The sequence below is a fragment of the Amphibalanus amphitrite genome, unplaced genomic scaffold, assembly GCF_019059575.1.
Source record: "Amphibalanus amphitrite isolate SeventyFive unplaced genomic scaffold, NRLGWU_Aamphi_draft 000892F_arrow, whole genome shotgun sequence".
Classification (NCBI taxonomy): Eukaryota; Metazoa; Arthropoda; class Thecostraca; order Balanomorpha; family Balanidae; genus Amphibalanus; species Amphibalanus amphitrite.
Window position 1 is genome coordinate 271,497 of NW_024882386.1, and position 18,859 is coordinate 290,355.

Sequence of the window (18,859 nt, forward strand, 5' to 3'; positions counted from 1 at the left end):
GCAGCTACACTTCTTAGTTTGCTCTTGCCTTTACTGTCTTACAAGCAGATAGTTTTTTTTTACAAGTCAAGTCCTTACCTGTCCAGTTTTCGAATCCCACAAAAATGAAACATGAATATTGAATAGTGCATGTGCAACCCCGATTCACTGTTGACTGTTGACCTATTGCGCATCTGCGCCAGTGTTAGTGTTATGCTCTTGTTTTGCATCGCAGTTTCCAGGTCTTACAGTGCTGGGCTCTTTTTCGCGTTGCAGTCTCCTTCGTTCCAGCTCGTTGGTTACTCTTCTGGTCCTCCATGTCTGTCATGTTATTGTTCTACCACGATCAGAAGTCAGAGTCGCTTAGCCCGTGGTTCTCCCATGTCTCTCGGCAGGTGAGCTGCCGTGGCAGGCGGTCATCTACTACAGGAACGGCACCTTCGTCTGTGGCGGCACCCTCATCAGCGAGCGGCACGTGGTAACGGCTGCACACTGTCTCTCCTAGTGAGTAGCTGAGACCGGGCGGCTGTCTTAACTTCGACGTGTGTTCATCATACAATGTGCCGTGCAGCAATATTACCTATTGGTCCGTCTATTGACGGCCAACCATTGCCTCTCCTAATCACTTAGTTAGTATCGGCGACCGGGGAGACTGTTCAGATAGAAAATAAGTAAGAAAGTAACTGTTTGCCAACAACGCAATATTACCGTACGTTGGGTCTTTTTATTAGATTTAAACCTCTCAATGAGGGAGATATCAGATATGTATGTAACTGCATGAATCAGACCAGCACATTCCTCGCCTCAGTTCGGCAAGGTGTTGTCACATTCAGCAAAAGCTCTTCAATTTGATCGACTTGGCTTGTACATATTTTTACGACATACAGCACATCATTGGCGGTGCCACTAACCACTGGCAAGATGTTGCTGTATATATTGTGATATTAGTGCACTTATTTAGCATTACTTACAAAGTATTTACCAATTACCAGTATAGCGCCTTTTGGGGCGACTAACGGAGCGAGCGAGGGGTGAGTCTTGCACGTGCGAACTTGCGAGGGGGTACCTCCAACTGACTTGTGCACGGCACCCTACTGACCGGTTTCTAGCGATGTGCCAAATTTGAGCACAATCGGCCCAGCCGTTCTCGAGATCTGGGAGCGGTACCCTGCACGTGCGCACGTGCAAAATGGGTCCCAACTGACTTTTGCACGGCACCCTACTAACTGGTCCCTAACCGTGTACCAAATTTGAGCGCCATCGGTCCAGCCGTTCTCAAGATCTGGAAACGACCCCTGCACGTGCGCACGTGCAGCAGCACCCCAACTCTGGCACATGGATATGCAGTGACTAGTGGGTGCCTACCTACATGCCAACTTTCAGCGCAATCGGCCAAGAAGTTACCGAGATATTGCAACAATTACAAAAGTGACACCTCTTCGTTTTGCACGTGGCACGTGCATAAGGGGTCACCCACATGCATCGGGAATAGTCCAATACTTGGTAGAAGGAATGAAGCTACCCTACAAAAATTACCGCATGTAAATCGGTCAAGTGGTTGCTGAGATATAAGCCTCGCAAAAGCGTCCGCACGGCCGGCCGCTCATACTCGGAAATTTCCGTTAATCTAAGGAAAGACTACGCTCGCTTCGCTCGCTCCGTAATGACAGTTATTTTATATGACGTTTTCAGACAGGCATTTGTAACACAAATTGGTCAGATGTCACTAGACAGGTCACGCGAACTGCCGACCCATGGATTGTAATGACAACTTTGCGTCACTCACGGCAATAAAGCCATCATTCTAGCGTAAGCATATCCATTCATCATGACCCTAAACAGCTTTTTTAGCAGTAATAGGGCATTACAGGTGATATATCGGTGATGTCACATCGGGCAAGTGTAACGGTGCTGTTTCCGGCTAAGACGGGGCTCGTGTGCCGTTTAAGGGGTTGGGCTGCCCGACAGGGCGATCGTCTGTCTTGGAGGACAACCTCCGGTGGGCAGGCGGGTGGTCTGGTCCTTAACGAGCGGCTGATCCCCGCATGGCACCGGCCCCGTCGCCGTGCAGTACACATTTATTTTTTTGAGAGGCTTGCAATTTCCTTACAACATATAGTCTTCACTGCTCGGGGAGGAATGGGTACAAATTGAGGGATGGGATCGTCACCGGCTGAATGGAAACATGTGACTTGGCGTCCCAGGGCAGGACCCTCCCATGTTCCCAATTTCGTGTCCGTTCGATGCCAAGGGCTCCACCCCATAGGGAAATGAATGCAATTCAAGCATGAGTGTCTAGCTCCCACTGGTCCTTAACCTATCCTTCCATTTCTCCCTTCCACCCTCACATGCATCATTCATTTGGTCATACATACTTCTACGACGAACTTTCGGCTAGACAAACCGACCTTCCCGTTTTCATCTAATACCCCCCCCCCCCCCAGTGGTGCTGAATCGACATTGTTATCCTCCTGAGGTGAGTTTCTACCCTATTTTGATACTTCTACGCGCGTAGGGGATGTGACCCCTTGATTCCCTGAATTATATGCAATTTGCACTGGGTGTCCTTCTGTCACCCATTTACTCTATTACTCCCGTCCCTCGTAACTATCTAGCAATCTCATGTGTTCCCTGCCACTGCACTTCACTCACTCTGCACTGCCACAGTACAGGTAATTTCGCCCTTGTTCAAGGGAAACACCGGTTGAACACACCTCTGCCCGTCTGTCGACTCGGTGGCTTAGGTGGTTCGGTTGGTGCTTCCATTGAGGGATAAGTAACCATAACCATACTCTCGGCGGCGCCACTCGGCATTACTCACCGTTCCCTTGACTACTTCTCTCTCGCATGCACTGCCACAGTGCTGATAATTTCGTCCCATCCTCGAAGAAACATCTGCCGTAAACACCTCTGCCGGTCTGCTAACTCGGTGTTGTGGGTGTAACTGTTTGTGCTTCATTGAGGGGCCAGTTCCTAAATGTCAATCTATTCGGCGGAGCCACTCCGCGTAATCATCAACTCTGTGTTTCCACTTAATACCTCGGCGGAGCCACTCCGCGTAACCATAACTCGGCATCCTTGCCCTCGTTTATCGCTCTCGTACTCTTTATTAGCCCTAGCCCTTCAAAGTCCGGTCGACGCGGACGGCTAGCCGCTCGGTGCCTTTGCTATACTTCATGGGAATACGCATTAGAAATTATCGGCTCGCGGAATACTCATTCTCCATCTCGCAGTTATTGACGATGTCAGCAGAGTCAAAACAGGCACAGGGGCCCGGCTCGAACCAACCTCTCTCCGGCTAGCTGGATTGTCTCGGTCCTTATCCTACTTCGTTGTATGGTTAGTCCAATCTCGTCGATATATCGATATATGATATAATCATTCGGAGCAAGATAGCGAATACCGCGGAGAGAGAGAGAGAGAGAGAGAGAGAGAGAGAGAGGGGGGGAGAGAGTGAGAGAGAGAGAGAGAGAGAGAATGAGGGAGAGCGAGGGAGGGAGAAAGTGATTTAGAGAAAGGAAGAGAGAAGTTAAGCCTCAGATGATCAGCGAAAAAAAAAATGTGGGAGGATGTCGGCACCGCCACGCGCCCTTTCCCCTGTTAACCAGCTCCACTTCCGTCCAGCTCTCAGTTCAGCGCTTAAAAGTCTCGGTAACTGTTTAGACATATTGTTTTCAGTCAGACAACGCATCCTAGGACAAGCCATACAGACACTCACTGGCCATTCAGGAAGGCCATCAAGTCGGCCAGGGTGTCCGGCTGCCGTTCGGGTCGGGGGCTCTCCCCTCCCTCTGGTGCAGCCGGGGCTAGCAGGGATGAGGGCGGAGGGGGAGCCTCCTCCGCCACCGGCGGGTCGTCTGCCGGGTTGAGACGAAAGCGGTTCCACACTTCCCGCGCCGCCCGACACGCCAAGAAACTCTGCTCCTCTTTGATTATTTGCTGGCGGAGCGCCTCGTTGATCGCCTCGGACTGCTTCTTCAGGTCTTGGCGTTTGATGACGTCCGCCAGGTACTGTTTCTCTGCCAGGACGAGTGGCTGCAGTAGCCTCGCCCAGCGCTGGCTCGGTAGTCCCCAAGGGATTTCCCGTCCGAGCGGCGTGTGCTTCTCAGACGAGTTGGGGCGGTCGGCTGACGAGTGCGGAGCGGCCATGACTATTTCCGATCAAGACTGGAAAAAAGTTCTTCAGATGCCGTTTTATGCATCCCTCTTATAGGCCGCGCACCTCGTTGCCCATAGTTACAATGATAAGGTCCGCCGCTGGGGCGGGATTGGCGGGCGCCTTATCAACTGCGTGTGATACGCTGACTGTCGGCCACCAGCACCGCTGGTACGAGCTAGTCTCGTTCCAGCGTTTCCGAAACATGGATAGCCGCTTGTCCGATTTTTCTGCAGCGGAGGTGTCCCGCGAGCCGAGTCCTGTCCCTGAGGGCCCGGCTTCCCCGGACTCGGACGCGTCCACACTGACATGGGTGCCCCAGCGCACTGATTTAGACGGAGGACTGTGCGCGGGGTCTACCCCACCACCGGGATTAGTCGAGACGCGACTCCGGGAGGAGATCTCCAGGCTTACGACAGAGAAGGTGAGTCCACGTCTGGGTCATGCTCGTAAAAATTGTCCGATCTTCTTTGCTTAAGGCTGTTTCTTCCTTTTCCTTAAATTTCTATTATTGCCTTGTGTTGAACGGCAATGGTAGCTGCGCGTTTCCCAGTTATGTAAATCTTCTTTATGTGTGACGATGACGTAAACAAAGACGTTTCGATACTCGAGTGGGTCCGGACTGCAGGATTAACGTCGCCCTTTTTTCCAGTATCGCCATGAAGCGGAGCTGGCTCGCGTGAACTCCGAGGTGCAGCGACTACACACCGGTATTTATCTTCTCGCGGCGCACCGCTGGGATCCCAACCCCGACGCGTGGCAATTTATCCTGAGTGCGCTAACGAGTGGAGACTCGCGCTCTCCTACTCAGCAGTGACCGATCAAGCGGCGCGGGAACCTAACGGCAAACGACGTGGATGGCGATCGAATCTCCAGTCACTATGTGCTACTCAGTCTTAATGTATTCCTCTGACCTGCAAGTGTGCGTCGTGTGAGCTGTGCTGACTCGGTGATATATATATGATACTTCTGATGGTATTAGCTCGTTATCCCACCTCCTACCACTCACTCTCATTCCATGACGTCACTCTAGTAGTGATAGCATAGTTGCCCGCCGCGAGCCAGCTGATTGGTGTTTACAACGAGACCGACTTACTAACACAGTAGCGAGGTTACACGGTCATGTCAACTGATCGGGTGCACCCCTGCCCTACTGAGCAGTGCCGGCGAGAATCTTATCTCTGACACACATCGCGGTCCGAGGAGGGTGACGAGAGGGAGAGAGAGGGAGAGAGAGAGTAGGAGAGAGAGAGAGAGGGGGAGAGAGCGAGAGAAGAAGAGAGAGAGAGAGAGAGAGGGGGAGAGAGGTAGAGGGAGAGGGGAGAGAGAGAGAGAGAGGGAGAAAGAAAGAGTAAGAGAGAGAGACAGGAAGGGAGAGGGGAGAGAGAGAGAGAGAGAGAGAGAGAGAGAGAGAGAGAGAGAGAGAGAGAGAGAGACCGTAGGGGGAATAAGAGGGTGAGAGCAAATGATCATCTCGGGTTACGTCTCGCTGTGGTACTCTGGCTCTCATTTTGGCTGCCCGGTATCGTTCAATGAATAAACGTGACGGTCCCCTTTGATTTTTCACCAATCCTCCTAACACACGTGCTCTCTTTGTTTTCTCGTATTTTTATTCACCCAATGTCACACGGCAATCAATTAAAGTTTTCGCGATGTCCACGCATGACTTATATGGGCCTGAACGCCCCTGATAGATGAATCAGCAGGAAATCTCGAGTGATACAGTAAACGGGAAAAACGAGTTGTCGAACGAGCCGCCGTGTCTGATTTCCGATTGAATTCACATCCCTTGGATAATTATGCTCGGCCTGCTTACACAGTGATCGCCAACCGATCGAGCTCTTAGCCCGAGCCGGGTCGTTGAAACATACGCGAACCCGTCCCTTAACCTACAGACACTCACACAAAACCGACGCCAATACTATTTCATGTGTTCCCATGGTGGCCTTGTGGCGCATTTTCCTCATAACCGCGCATCTATCGATCCAACCTTAACCTATGCCGGGTCACCGGAACATCAACCTTAATCCTACAAACACCCATACAAGACCGACTCCGATACTATTTCATGTGTTCCCATGGTGGTCATATGGCACATATCCTCACAACGCGGATCGTCTATCGATCAAACCTTAACCTATGCCGGGTCACCAGAACATCAACCTTAATCCTACAAACACTCACACAAGACCGACTCCGACGCCGTTTGTGTTTCCCCTACGATGGTTACATAATGCATATCCTTATTACCACCCTACGCCCGTGATTTACCCCTGGAGGGAAAGCCCTGAACCATCAGCCGGTGTATGCAGTTCACTAAAGTGTGTTGGGAAGACGGGATCGAACTTGGATTCAGAGTGGGTAGGAGTGAGCAGACTTCTGTCTGTGTTCATTCTTACTTGAATGGCGCTGATGCGGTCGATTGTCCAGAGGTTGGTACGAGCACTCTGTTTGCACTCTTCTCGCTGAAGCCGTTGCACCGGATCTCTCCGAGCACTGGATGCTCCGTGCACTAGAGGCCCCGTGCACTTGAGTGAGTCCTCCATGACTGCATCCTCCTTTTATACCCAGAATCGCTATCGTGTAGACCCCAGCAGCTGTGTGATACAGAAGACTTGATAATTCGTCGGTGTCAGCTTGTCGTTCCACAGGGGTGCTTCTTCTTTGTCCTCTGTTAGGGCCTGTGTGATATAACGCATATCTTTGCTCTGTATACTGAATCATGAGTGGCGTTGGTTCTGGTTATTGTTTTCTCTCCCAACTGGTTGTAATTTGACCGAGCACCGTAGTTATGTCATCGGTTATCTTCTGGCCACCTGTCGCATACACTTTTGTTTTTTCGGGGTGCTCCTTTTGTGCTGGCTTTTCTGCTTTGCAGGTGGTCGGCGGCGTCGGTGCCACTCCGGTGAATGCCTGATATGGTCGGTCACTGACCTGCGATTCTTTTGGTGGAACACCTGTCTGTCTGGACCCATATTTCGTACCCTGGTCCCACTGGGGAAAGGGGAGGCGTGTGCACGGCGTTTGCTTGGGTTGGTTGTAATAATGATATCTCGGATATTGGTTCATTTGTAGCGTCTGCCAGTGTCATCGAACTCTCCAGCTGTTCCTGTTTTGGCTGAACGATTGTGACATTTGCGAATTTGTCAATCATTGCTCTGTTTGCTGGACGCCTATTTGTCCCAGCTGTCATCCAGTTATACCGGCGTGGTCTCCGACCGTCGGCGTCGCTGCTCGTCTAGTGAATGCTTCATATGGGCACCGTTCCGGTGGAACACCTGTGCATGTTTGCATCTCTGTCCCTGCGGGTGTCATGTTACCCGGTGTCGGCGCCTCATTGCTTGGTCTGGCTGTTTTCATGATATCTCTGGTATTAGTTCACCTGTAGCGTCTGCCAGGGTTGTCGAACTTTCCAGCTGTTCCTGTTTTCGGCCGAACGAGTGTGATATTTGCGAATTTGTCAATCATTGCTCTGTTTGCTGGACGCCTATTTGTCCCAGCTGTCATCCAGTTATACCGGCGTGGTCTCCGACCGTCGGCGTCGCTGCTCGTCTAGTGAATGCTTCATATGGGCACCGTTCCGGTGGAACACCTGTGCATGTTTGCATCTCTGTCCCTGCGGGTGTCATGTTACCCGGTGTCGGCGCCTCATTGCTTGGTCTGGCTGTTTTCATGATATCTCTGGTATTAGTTCACCTGTAGCGTCCGCCAGGGTTGTCGAACTTTCCAGCTGTTCCTGTTTTCGGCCGAACGAGTGTGATATTTGCGAATTCGTCGGTTATTGCTTTGTTTCGGGACGCTAGTTTTTTTTTATCCCGGTTGCGGCACAGTGCAGATGGTCTCCGGCTGTCGCCGTCGCTGGGGTGAACGTCCGATTTGGTCATTGGCTCATACCACTTGCAGTGACACACCTGTCCTCACTGGCAATGCTTATTTGCACCTCTGAATATGCGGGAAATGGGTGGCTGAGCAAATTTTTGTCAGCGTCCGTCGGCGGCATGTAATTATGGCGGCGTGTTGCCTTCTATTTGTCCGGCGCCTGCTGCACGATACGGCTCGAGTGGTCCCCGCGCTGGAAGAGGCGGAAGCCAGGTGCTTGTTGTTTGACCTGCTCAGGCAGGTGTCGATCCCCTGGATGAGGGCGGCGCCGGTGTCCGATAGTCTGGGCGTGGAGCAGAGGGGCTCGCAGAAGACCAGCTGATTGTGCTTTGGAGAGAGATTTCGTTCCGTTTTGGGTTTGGTCCAGATGTGGTTGGGGAGCCGGCTGTTTACTGACCTCTGTTATGACGGTGTAACTCGTTTGTCGTGACCACCCGACTGGTGCCTGACGGACAGGTGGGTCGGCGCGGCGTCTGTTCCTGGTGGGCAGGCCATCTGCTGCCGTGCGCTTTGTTGAACATCGTCATCCATGAAGGCGGCGGAACTTGAAGTGCTGTTTGTTTTCCAGATTATTTGTCATCTTGCGTTTTATGACTTTTGGTCCTATATCAATATTCAGACCATCATGATCATGTCAATTTCTGTGAGTTTAAAAATGTGGCTCCCGTCACATTTTCAGGCTCATTTCTTTTAAATTGTGCCCCCACAATTTTGTTTCTTTCTGTGTGGATGGCTGGGTGCAATGCAGGTTGGTTCTTATTTTCGTATTCGCCTAATTTCTCGCCTTCGACTCTTTTGTTACCTTCAATTTGTTTGTCCCTTGAATGCTCTTTTTTTTCTTCTCTAGCTGTTTTCCCGTTGGTGTACATGCCTACTAATCGTGGGTTGCTGCCGGCTGATGGTTCATGACCTCACCCTTTTTTTAAGGAGGTGACATGCGTACACGATCACATCTGCACCGTGGATTTGTTTCATTCCGAGGGTCTACTTAAGCCTAATCTAAATCTATACACAGTTCATTCAGCCCTTGGTCCTCTAAGCACGCCCTTCGCTCGCGCATACCAGACTGAACGAAAAAAAAATTATCGGTGTACATGTTGCGGGTGGACACAGGTAAGACACCCCCAGATGCACTCCCCATCCCTGCCCCACCTTTCCTGGTGCCCTGTGTGGCTGTAGTCGTCCTCCGATCCGTGCGTGCCCTTCTCGGCACGTGCTTGTTGCTGCCTTTCGTCTTCTTGGTCGTCCTTGGCTTCCGTCAGCCCTTGAAGCGGGCATCGGGGTTTAAAGTGGCGCCTCCATCTGTTGAATTGGCAGGAGTAGGGTATTCGATGTAGAGTCAGACGTTGAGCTGGGGTTGGTGATATATGGATGGCAGGATATCCTTTTGGGGAGTGACAGGCTGGATCGGTAGTGCACATGAATGGACAAAGGATGTCGTTGTGTTTTCGAACTGATTCTTGCCAGCGGCTGAACCTTTTTTTTTGTGCTTCGGTGAGGGTTGTTGCCGGGCCTCTGGTTTCCTTCCTACAGGAGCGGAGCTATTTGGTCGTACTTCTTCTGTAAGTCCCGAAGTCTTTCTTCCAAAAGAGGGGTTCGCCCGGGGTCATGTTTCAGTTCTTGGCATACTTGTTCTAGTCGATTGACCCGACCTTGAATGTCTGCAAGCACCGTGGCGGCAAGGGGGTTGGCCGGGATCGAGGCTGACACTAGAGGCGTCTGTACAATATGGGCGTTCGGCGTGCTAGTTTTCCTGCACAGGATAATGGTGAGAATTATCAGTCCGATTAGACTGAGTGTTCCGATGGATATGGAGGTTTGGTTGATGATAGACATTCCTAAGGCGTTCTCTTCGGAGGAGGGTTGTGTCCAATCTTGCACCTTTTTCCGTAGCTCCGTTAGCAGTGGATCTTCCATGTCCGACGTCGGCGTAGATTCTATTATTTGTTTCAAGGTGCTTTGGTTGAGCGCCTTTGTTTCCGGAAGGCGCGAGAACAGCGCCGTCAGATTCAAACTTATCTTAAAGTGGGTAAGATCATCCATTTTAAACCCCTTTGTCAGTCCTGCGGTTTGCTTCAAATGGGCTGGAACGATGTAGTTGTCTCCCAAAGCGGCACAGCCTGGTGGAAGTGCGAAAATTCCTGTGCCTTGTAGCCTGAATCCTTGGGCCGTTTTTCGGTTGTCGGTACATTGCAGGGCAAATATCTCCTCCCGTGGTAGTGCATACACCCATTTCCGATCGGTGAGCGCGTACATTTGTGGTTTCGTTTTCACCACAGTCCTTGTGCAGTCCAGATCCGCTTGGGGTCGATTGTCCCTGAAGGCGTTGTACAAACATCCTTCTCTGGACTCCTGAATGAGGGGTGACAACTTATGGCAGATCGTCTTAGTGGCGAGACGTTTGCACTGGTCTATATCGTGTGCGGCGGCCTCAATATGCAACCTTTGGTCGTTAGTGATTGCGAAGTATTTTGCTGACGTCTGTGTTTCTACAGCCATCGAGGAATTTAGGAAATGTGTCGGGACTGATTTTACCTCGTACAGCAGGAAGTCACTGTAGGCCTGATATTCCAATGGGATTTGTATATGTAGTTCCCATCCTCCGGCAGTAGCAATAGCCACGATGTCCAATATTTTGTAGATCTCGGCCGGTGTGTCTGACCTAGTGATTGCAGGCGTCCACCCTCCCGGTAGGTGCTCCTTGATGCTGTTTAGCGTCTCCTTTAAATCCTTTGGAGCGAGAATGGCTGGCGTCACCTTTCCTTGCTGTGTATCGGCCATGGCCTGGCAGATCCTTTGGACTTCGTGTCGGAAAGCCATGACTGCAGCGCCTGCTGTTCGAATGGCCGACGTGATTACTTGGTGTAAATCAATTTCTTGACGAATGTTTGTCATCTTCTGTTCGTTGCTTCGTTGTGCATGAAACAATGTAAGTTCTAATTCTTCGGATTTTTTGGCAAGAAGGGCAATGTTCCGTTTGTTCGTTGTTTGCTCTTTAGACAGTGTGCCGATCAGAGTGGCCTGCAGCTCTGTGATATGATGAAGTTTCCCGAGGCTCGTTTCAACGTTTTTTATTTCCTGGTGAAGTTTTTCCGTATCCTTTTCCGTCGATGTTCCAAATAACCATTTCAGTCCATCCCCTATGAATGGTATGAGGGATCTTCTCCTTCGACTGGCCCGTAGTTCCTTCTTTAACTGTTCAATATCGTCTTCGCCCGTATTCATTTCTGCTTCCATCCAACCCTTCTCCCGCAACCACATATCTAAAGTGTATCCAATGAACTCTTTGCGGCGTGCTGCTTCCTCATCGAGGGTTGTGTTGGTTTGGCCTTCATGTAGATCCACCAGTGTTTGGGTTATGTCATGCATTTGATTTCTGATTGAATTTGCTTGTCTTTTTACGTCGCTGTGTTTAAAACGTACCACCGCGGTCCAGACGCCGGTGGCCAGGGTGAGGAGTCCTCTTGGTTGAAATAGGAGCCCGCTATGAAGTCCGGGCACAACTTCTTCGTTTTCTTCGGGTAGTTCTCGCACCTGTGCCGCTGCTGCCTGAATTCCCATCACGCACACCCAGATCAACCAGGGTGGCGCCATGGCCGGTTCCCTGGAACAGAGAAGCATAGCATCAGCTTCTCTAGTCGTGTTCTTCCCTTCTCCCTTCCCTACGTAGCCGAATTCTTTCCGACCTTCGAAGTACAGGGATTTCATTGGCCCTGTGTCGCATCGTCGTGCGGGGGCTGGTTATGTTTCCCCTCCTTAACCTGGCTGTGATCGGGAGGTCGGCCTCATCTGTTAATGCCCTGTCTCTGAGGATACCTCGATGCGGACGTTCGGTTGACCGTGGGGGTGGCGGGGGTGTGCAGGATGGAGGTAAGTCGCCCCGAGCGTCACTTGGTTCGCCGTTCCCTACAGCGCCTTCTTCGTCTGAATCGCTTTCGTCTAGGTTGGACCAGTGCTCTGGGAATGGCTTGTGCCGACGTTGCTCTTGCTGTATCCACCGGTCGGTCCCTTGAGCTCCTTTCTCTTTTGGGGAAATTGTTTTGATGTCTTCTGGCCAGATCTGACTGGAGTTCTGAAGTTTCAGCCGGTTCACGTGGACCCGCAAGATCTTTCCCCGACGGTTTGGATGTTCAATGCGGTAGTTGAGCGGTCCGATTTTTTTTCAGAACTCGGTAGCCGCGTCTCCATGGTGGATGAAGCTTTTTGGTTTGGCCCACCTGGATCCGTTCGTCTAGAAGCATGACTTCATCTCCGACTTCGAACGCCCGCTCCTTGCTGTTTCGATCGTGTTGTTGTTTTTGACGCATGTGTGCCTCTCGGAGACGAGATTTCACCTCCTCGAACGCTGCCTGCATTCTCACCACCATGGCTGGCTTCGATCGAGCGAGCTGTAAGGCTTCTTGACTCTGTCGCTGGCTGAGTAGCATGTCCAAAGGCTCCCGGGACGGTCGTCCATACATAAGAAAGAACGGCGTCTCCTTCGTGCTCTCCTGTACTGCTGTTCGGTAGGCGTACATCACGTAAGGAAGGTTTTCATCCCAGTCCGTCTGATGTTGTGCCACAAACCCTCTGAGCATGGAGGTGAGAGTACGGTTAAACCGTTCACACAACCCGTCGAATTGGGGGTGGTAGGGTGTTGTGAAGAGATGAGCCGTTTGGAGGAGTTTGCACAGTTGTTCCAGAATTCTTGAGCGGAAGTTCGGCCCATTGTCCGTAATTAGTCTCTCAGGGAAACCATATTCAAGGAACTTGTCCATCAGCGTCTTCGCCGTGGTTTCAGCTGTTTGGTCCGGAGTGGCCACAGCTAACACAAATCGCGTCAGGTAGTCGGCTATGATGAAGATGTACTTGTTGCCTCGCTTCGTTTGAGGCAATGGACCCAGTACGTCCACTGCCACGGTGTGCCACGCTCCCCATGGCTGAGGCATGTTCCCGAGTGGTGCTTTGTTTGCCCGTCCTTTGTCCTTTTCCTGACATGTGATGCATCCCTCGATGTATCGCTTGCATTTGGAATGCATGTTTCGGAAGAAGAACTTTTCTTTGAGTTTTGCCAGAGTTTTTGCTAGCTTTAGATGGCCTGCATGTGCGTTTTGTATCGCCATCATCGTCATGCCTTCCGGTAGAACTGGCTGGTACGTTCTTGTACCGATCAAGTCCTGTTCTATTCGCTCTAACACGCCGTCACTGGCTATCTGGAAGTTTTGTCCTTGAGCCCATTTTGGCAACGGCTCCTCCGAGATGATGGCCATTCTAAGCCGTTGACACTCGTCATCTTTTCCTTGCCGTTCAAGCAGTGTTACTCTTCCTTCTGTAGGCGCATTTTCTACCGGTGGGGAGCTTCCATGAGGTTGGTGTTTCGTTTCTTCCTTCTGGTCTTGCGACGGTTTTCCTTCATCTTCCGCTTGTTCCTCTGACGCCGAGCAGCAGTCTTCTGTCATTTGCTCTGGCAGCGGGGGCCCCTGTTCTGCGTCGGGAACGTGAAAGCCCTTTGCCGGCCGCGCGCTGGACTCAGTGGTGTGGGGCTGTTGGTCTGGGGATTTCATGTCCCGTGTCTTGCTGCGTGTTTGAACGGCACTTATGAGACACGGCTCCCTCTGTAAGGCTGCCGGCGTCTGACCCTCGTCCAGGTTCTTTCCGTCTCCGTCATTGGGCGCCTCCTGGCCTGCTCTTGATGACACTCCTGGAATCCTCTCACTTTTCCCTTGTGGTGCTGGTTCGGTTGGATGTTGAGCATCTCCTCGACGGATGGTTCCTGGGCTCTTCTCTGGCGTCTTCCCGGGGCCTTCTTCGCCATTGTGGCCTTCGTACAGTCGCGAGAGGAAATCGGCGTTCCGGTGAAGGTGTCCGGGTCTGTGCACGATTTTCAGGTCGTACTCTTGCAGCTGCATCCTCCACCGCTGCAGTCTGGGGTTCCCGGATTTCAGATCCAACAGCCACTTTAACGCCCAGTGATCTGTAACCACGGTCGTTTGGCGTCCCAGGATGTAATGCCGAAAGTGCTTCACTGCCCACACCAGAGCCAGACACTCCAGTTCACAAGCTGAGAGGTTCTCTTCGTTGGGGGCTGTGCGCCTGGATGCGTATGCGACGGCCCGCTCCTTTGGCTCCTCGTCTCTGTGTTGCCCTAAGACCGCTCCTAGCCCCGTCGAGCTACCATCCGTCATGAGCACAAATGGCTTTGTGAAGTCAGGTAGGGACAGAACTGGCTCGTTTGTGAGCACAGTTTTCAGGGTTGTGAACGCCTCCTCCTCCTTCCTCCCCCACAGGAACGGGGTGTTCTTCCTGGTGAGGTCCGTCAGGGGCTTTGCGAGTCGGGCAAAGTCTTTCACAAAGCACCTATAGTAAGATGCCATGCCCAGGAATGATCGGACCTCCTTGCAGTTTTCCGGGGTGGAGAGGTTTCGAACCTTTTCCACGTTTCCTGGTTCGGGGCGCAGCTCCCCCACTGAGATGACATGCCCCAGGTACGTGACGCCCTGCTTACCAAAAGCGCACTTGCTTGGTTTCAACTTCACGTCGGCCTCTTGCAGGCGCTCGAAGATTAGCCGGAGGTGCTGCACGTGTTCTTCAAAGGTCTTCGAGTAACAAATAATGTCGTCGACGAAACAGTGGCAGAACTTGCCTATGTATCCGGAGAGCACGTGGGCCATCAGCCGCTGGTATGTAGCCGGGGAGTTCTTGAGGCCAAATGGCATGACTCGGAAGCTATATAAGCCGAGAAAGCACCTGAAGGCGGTCTTTTCTTGGTCTTCTTTGGCAACTCTCACTTGCCAGTAGCCCTGCTGACAATCGAGGCAGCTGAAGATGGTGGCTTCCCCGAGGGTGCTGAAGATATCTTCATGGGCTAGTGGCAATGGGTAGTGGTCCGGGACTGTGATTTCGTTAAGCCCCCTGTAGTCTACGCAGAACCTCAGTTCGCCGGTTTTCTTGGGCACGAGTACAACGCCAGCTGCGTAAGGGGAGACTGATGGCTCAATTATGCCCTTCTTGAGCATATCCCTCACCTCGGCCTCGATGAACTGTTTTTGTGAATGGGCTACTTGGTATGATGGTCGTCGCACGGGTTTCTTGGAGGTCAGCTTGATGTGATGTTCTATCAGTGTGCAGGTGCCCAGTTCGCCGTTCCAGGAGAAGCATGTTTTGTTGTCACGGACTAGATCCAGTAGTTGTTTTCGCTCTTCGTTTGGGAGAGTTCCAGTGTCCAGTTGGTTGATCATTTCTTCCATGCGATTGTCGTTGGTGGTTTCTGAGCCGCCATTCATTTGGGTTTCGGGGATGTCGCAGTGGGTGTTCCGTTGAGTGTCCTCTATTCCCCTTTGTGCCTTCGGTGGACGTGTCTCAGCACATCGCGGGTCCTTGACGGGTTCACGTGGTTCTTCCGGGTGATTTGGTTGTGTTCTGCATTCTTGTCTCTCCTTGGAGTGGTCTCTGAGACGCGTTCGAAAGCCACGTACCGCCCCCGGTGGCTGTTCTCCGCTGAGGGTCACATGTAGCCCCAGGCTTTCGCCCTTGTTGCTTCTTCCATCTTGCTCGAGGGGGATCTTGTTAATCCAGCCGAGTTTCAGGGTTCCCTTCCCGGCGTCAATCGTGACGTGATGGGCTTGCAGAAAATCAAACCCGATGATCGCATCGTAATGCAAATCCGGGCAGAGGTAGGCTTTGTGGGATTTTCGTTGTCTCCCTAGTTCAAAGTCTAGCGTTGCACATGTGGAGACAGGAATGCTGTGTCCTGACGCGGATCGAAGCATTATCCTCACCCTTTCTTTTGAGGGTAGCGTCTGGGGTGGTATGAGGGACGACTTTACGATGGTCACCATCGAACCGGTGTCAATCAAGACGAATGCTGGTGTCCCCTGTATCTTCATTCTGCATGTGCACGCTTCAACGAACCCAGGTGATTTCCGGTAATTTTCCTTTCCCTGCTCACGTACCTCATAAGCCCGGTAGCTCGGTTCCAATCCTGTTCCTTGGGTCCTTTCTTCGTCTGTCAGTTGCTGAGGCAGGTGTTCTTCTTCGGGGGAGAGTGTCACCCTCTGGGTATACGCATTCGGCCCATGCGTAGCCAAGGAAGGGGCTGATTGATACTCTTCGGCCGGCCGTGTCCCCATCACAGCCGGCGATAGCCGTTTCCCTGCTGTGGTTTGGTGGTATCGTAGCAATCCCGTGCAATGTGACCGGGTCGATTGCAGTTGAAGCACAGGTTCATTGCTCTGGCTCTATCTCGGCCAAAACGGCGGTCGTAGTTGGGGCCACGGCTGCCATCCTGCTGCTCTGGACGACGCCATTCCTGCCTGTTCTGGCTGCTGCCTCCGATGCGGGTTGACAGTGGTAGCGGGATCTGGTCGCCATAGTGCATGTTGCTGTTATGAACCATCCTCGTGTTGTTTGCGTTGCCAAAACGGTTTCTCAATGGTTGATATGTCCTAGGTTGAAAAGACTGCCTCTGTTCTTCATCTGATTCCTCGTCAGATGTTTGAGCCCTCGCTCGGTGGTTTTTTCTACCCAGTTGCACCTGTTCTCTGTCGTTTCTTCCTTTGTTTGTTTCCTCGGCCCGGTTTTTCTGTTTCTTCTCTTCGCGAGCTTCCAGAGCCGCGATAATCTTGCTCACTAGCCCGGTGGTTGCCATGTCCGGTTCCTCGGCTTTATAGCAGCTCAGCACCTCCTCCTCCCGATGGCTTGCTTCTACGGCTTCCTCCTCAGCTGCTGTTTTGACGGCATCATCAAATGTTTTGCATTTCTTCCTCCACACCATCTGACGGAGACTGCTTCTCAGCCCCCTGACGAAATTTGTTCTTCTCATGAAATCTAAAAGATTTTTTCTTGCCTCCTTCTGGGCGTTTTCAGCTAACTGCTCCTGTTCCAGGGTTCTGGGACCCGCATCTTCTTCCTTTATTCCTAAGGGTGCGGATCCAAGGGCTCTCAGTGACAGCATACGAACTGTTTGAGCCCATTCTTGAACAGTTTTGGTTCCCTGGGTGCCCGTGTTTAGAAGATATTGGTTCCACTGCTCCTTTCCTGCTGTTTCGAATCGATCTTTTAGTACCTCCTGAAGCTCTTGCCACGATTTAATTTTTCCCTCTGATTTGAGCTGTTCAGCGTGTTCGCCTGCTTCCCCTCGCAGGCGAAACATAGCAGCTTTAAATGTCGCATCTTCAGTCCACCCTGCAAATTCTGCCGCTCTGTTCACCATCTGTATCCACTCTTGAAGGTTTTGCTGCCCGTCGAAATTGTCCACCGATCCAATCATCCTTGATCGCTCCATTTTCTGCAAAGAATGAGGTTTCATCAGTGCGATTCTTCACGGTTTCTTTAGCGTGCTGTTTGTAATCTCTCCAATCTTGGTGTCGTGGTTCTTAGGTTTTGAGCAACTCATCTGACTTCGTGTTGAAAGTTAATATGCAATGCCCCACGTTCAGGGCGCCAGTACTGTAACGGTGCTGTTTCCGGCTAAGACGGGGCTCGTGTGCCGTTTAAGGGGTTGGGCTGCCCGACAGGGCGATCGTCTGTCTTGGAGGACAACCTCCGGTGGGCAGGCGGGTGGTCTGGTCCTTAACGAGCGGCTGATCCCCGCATGGCACCGGCCCCGTCGCCGTGCAGTACACATTTATTTTTTTGAGAGGCTTGCAATTTCCTTACAACATATAGTCTTCACTGCTCGGGGAGGAATGGGTACAAATTGAGGGATGGGATCGTCACCGGCTGAATGGAAACATGTGACTTGGCGTCCCAGGGCAGGACCCTCCCATGTTCCCAATTTCGTGTCCGTTCGATGCCAAGGGCTCCACCCCATAGGGAAATGAATGCAATTCAAGCATGAGTGTCTAGCTCCCACTGGTCCTTAACCTATCCTTCCATTTCTCCCTTCCACCCTCACATGCATCATTCATTTGGTCATACATACTTCTACGACGAACTTTCGGCTAGACAAACCGACCTTCCCGTTTTCATCTAATACCCCCCCCCCCCCCAGTGGTGCTGAATCGACATTGTTATCCTCCTGAGGTGAGTTTCTACCCTATTTTGATACTTCTACGCGCGTAGGGGATGTGACCCCTTGATTCCCTGAATTATATGCAATTTGCACTGGGTGTCCTTCTGTCACCCATTTACTCTATTACTCCCGTCCCTCGTAACTATCTAGCAATCTCATGTGTTCCCTGCCACTGCACTTCACTCACTCTGCACTGCCACAGTACAGGTAATTTCGCCCTTGTTCAAGGGAAACACCGGTTGAACACACCTCTGCCCGTCTGTCGACTCGGTGGCTTAGGTGGTTCGGTTGGTGCTTCCATTGAGGGATAAGTAACCATAACCATACTCTCGGCGGCGCCACTCGGCATTACTCACCGTTCCCTTGACTACTTCTCTCTCGCATGCACTGCCACAGTGCTGATAATTTCGTCCCATCCTCGAAGAAACATCTGCCGTAAACACCTCTGCCGGTCTGCTAACTCGGTGTTGTGGGTGTAACTGTTTGTGCTTCATTGAGGGGCCAGTTCCTAAATGTCAATCTATTCGGCGGAGCCACTCCGCGTAATCATCAACTCTGTGTTTCCACTTAATACCTCGGCGGAGCCACTCCGCGTAACCATAACTCGGCATCCTTGCCCTCGTTTATCGCTCTCGTACTCTTTATTAGCCCTAGCCCTTCAAAGTCCGGTCGACGCGGACGGCTAGCCGCTCGGTGCCTTTGCTATACTTCATGGGAATACGCATTAGAAATTATCGGCTCGCGGAATACTCATTCTCCATCTCGCAGTTATTGACGATGTCAGCAGAGTCAAAACAGGCACAGGGGCCCGGCTCGAACCAACCTCTCTCCGGCTAGCTGGATTGTCTCGGTCC

General features: G+C 51.8%; 1 protein-coding gene across 1 annotated transcript in view; it reads left to right on the plus strand.

Annotated features, from left to right (window-relative positions):
- Positions 1-18,859, plus strand: part of LOC122367726 (inactive serine protease scarface-like) — a 37,295-nt gene that overhangs the window by 9,366 nt on the left and 9,070 nt on the right. Inside the window, exon 3 of the mRNA XM_043341078.1 lies at positions 375-483. Within this exon, the coding sequence (XP_043197013.1) occupies positions 375-483 (109 nt within the window). The remainder of the gene's footprint in view (positions 1-374; positions 484-18,859) is intronic.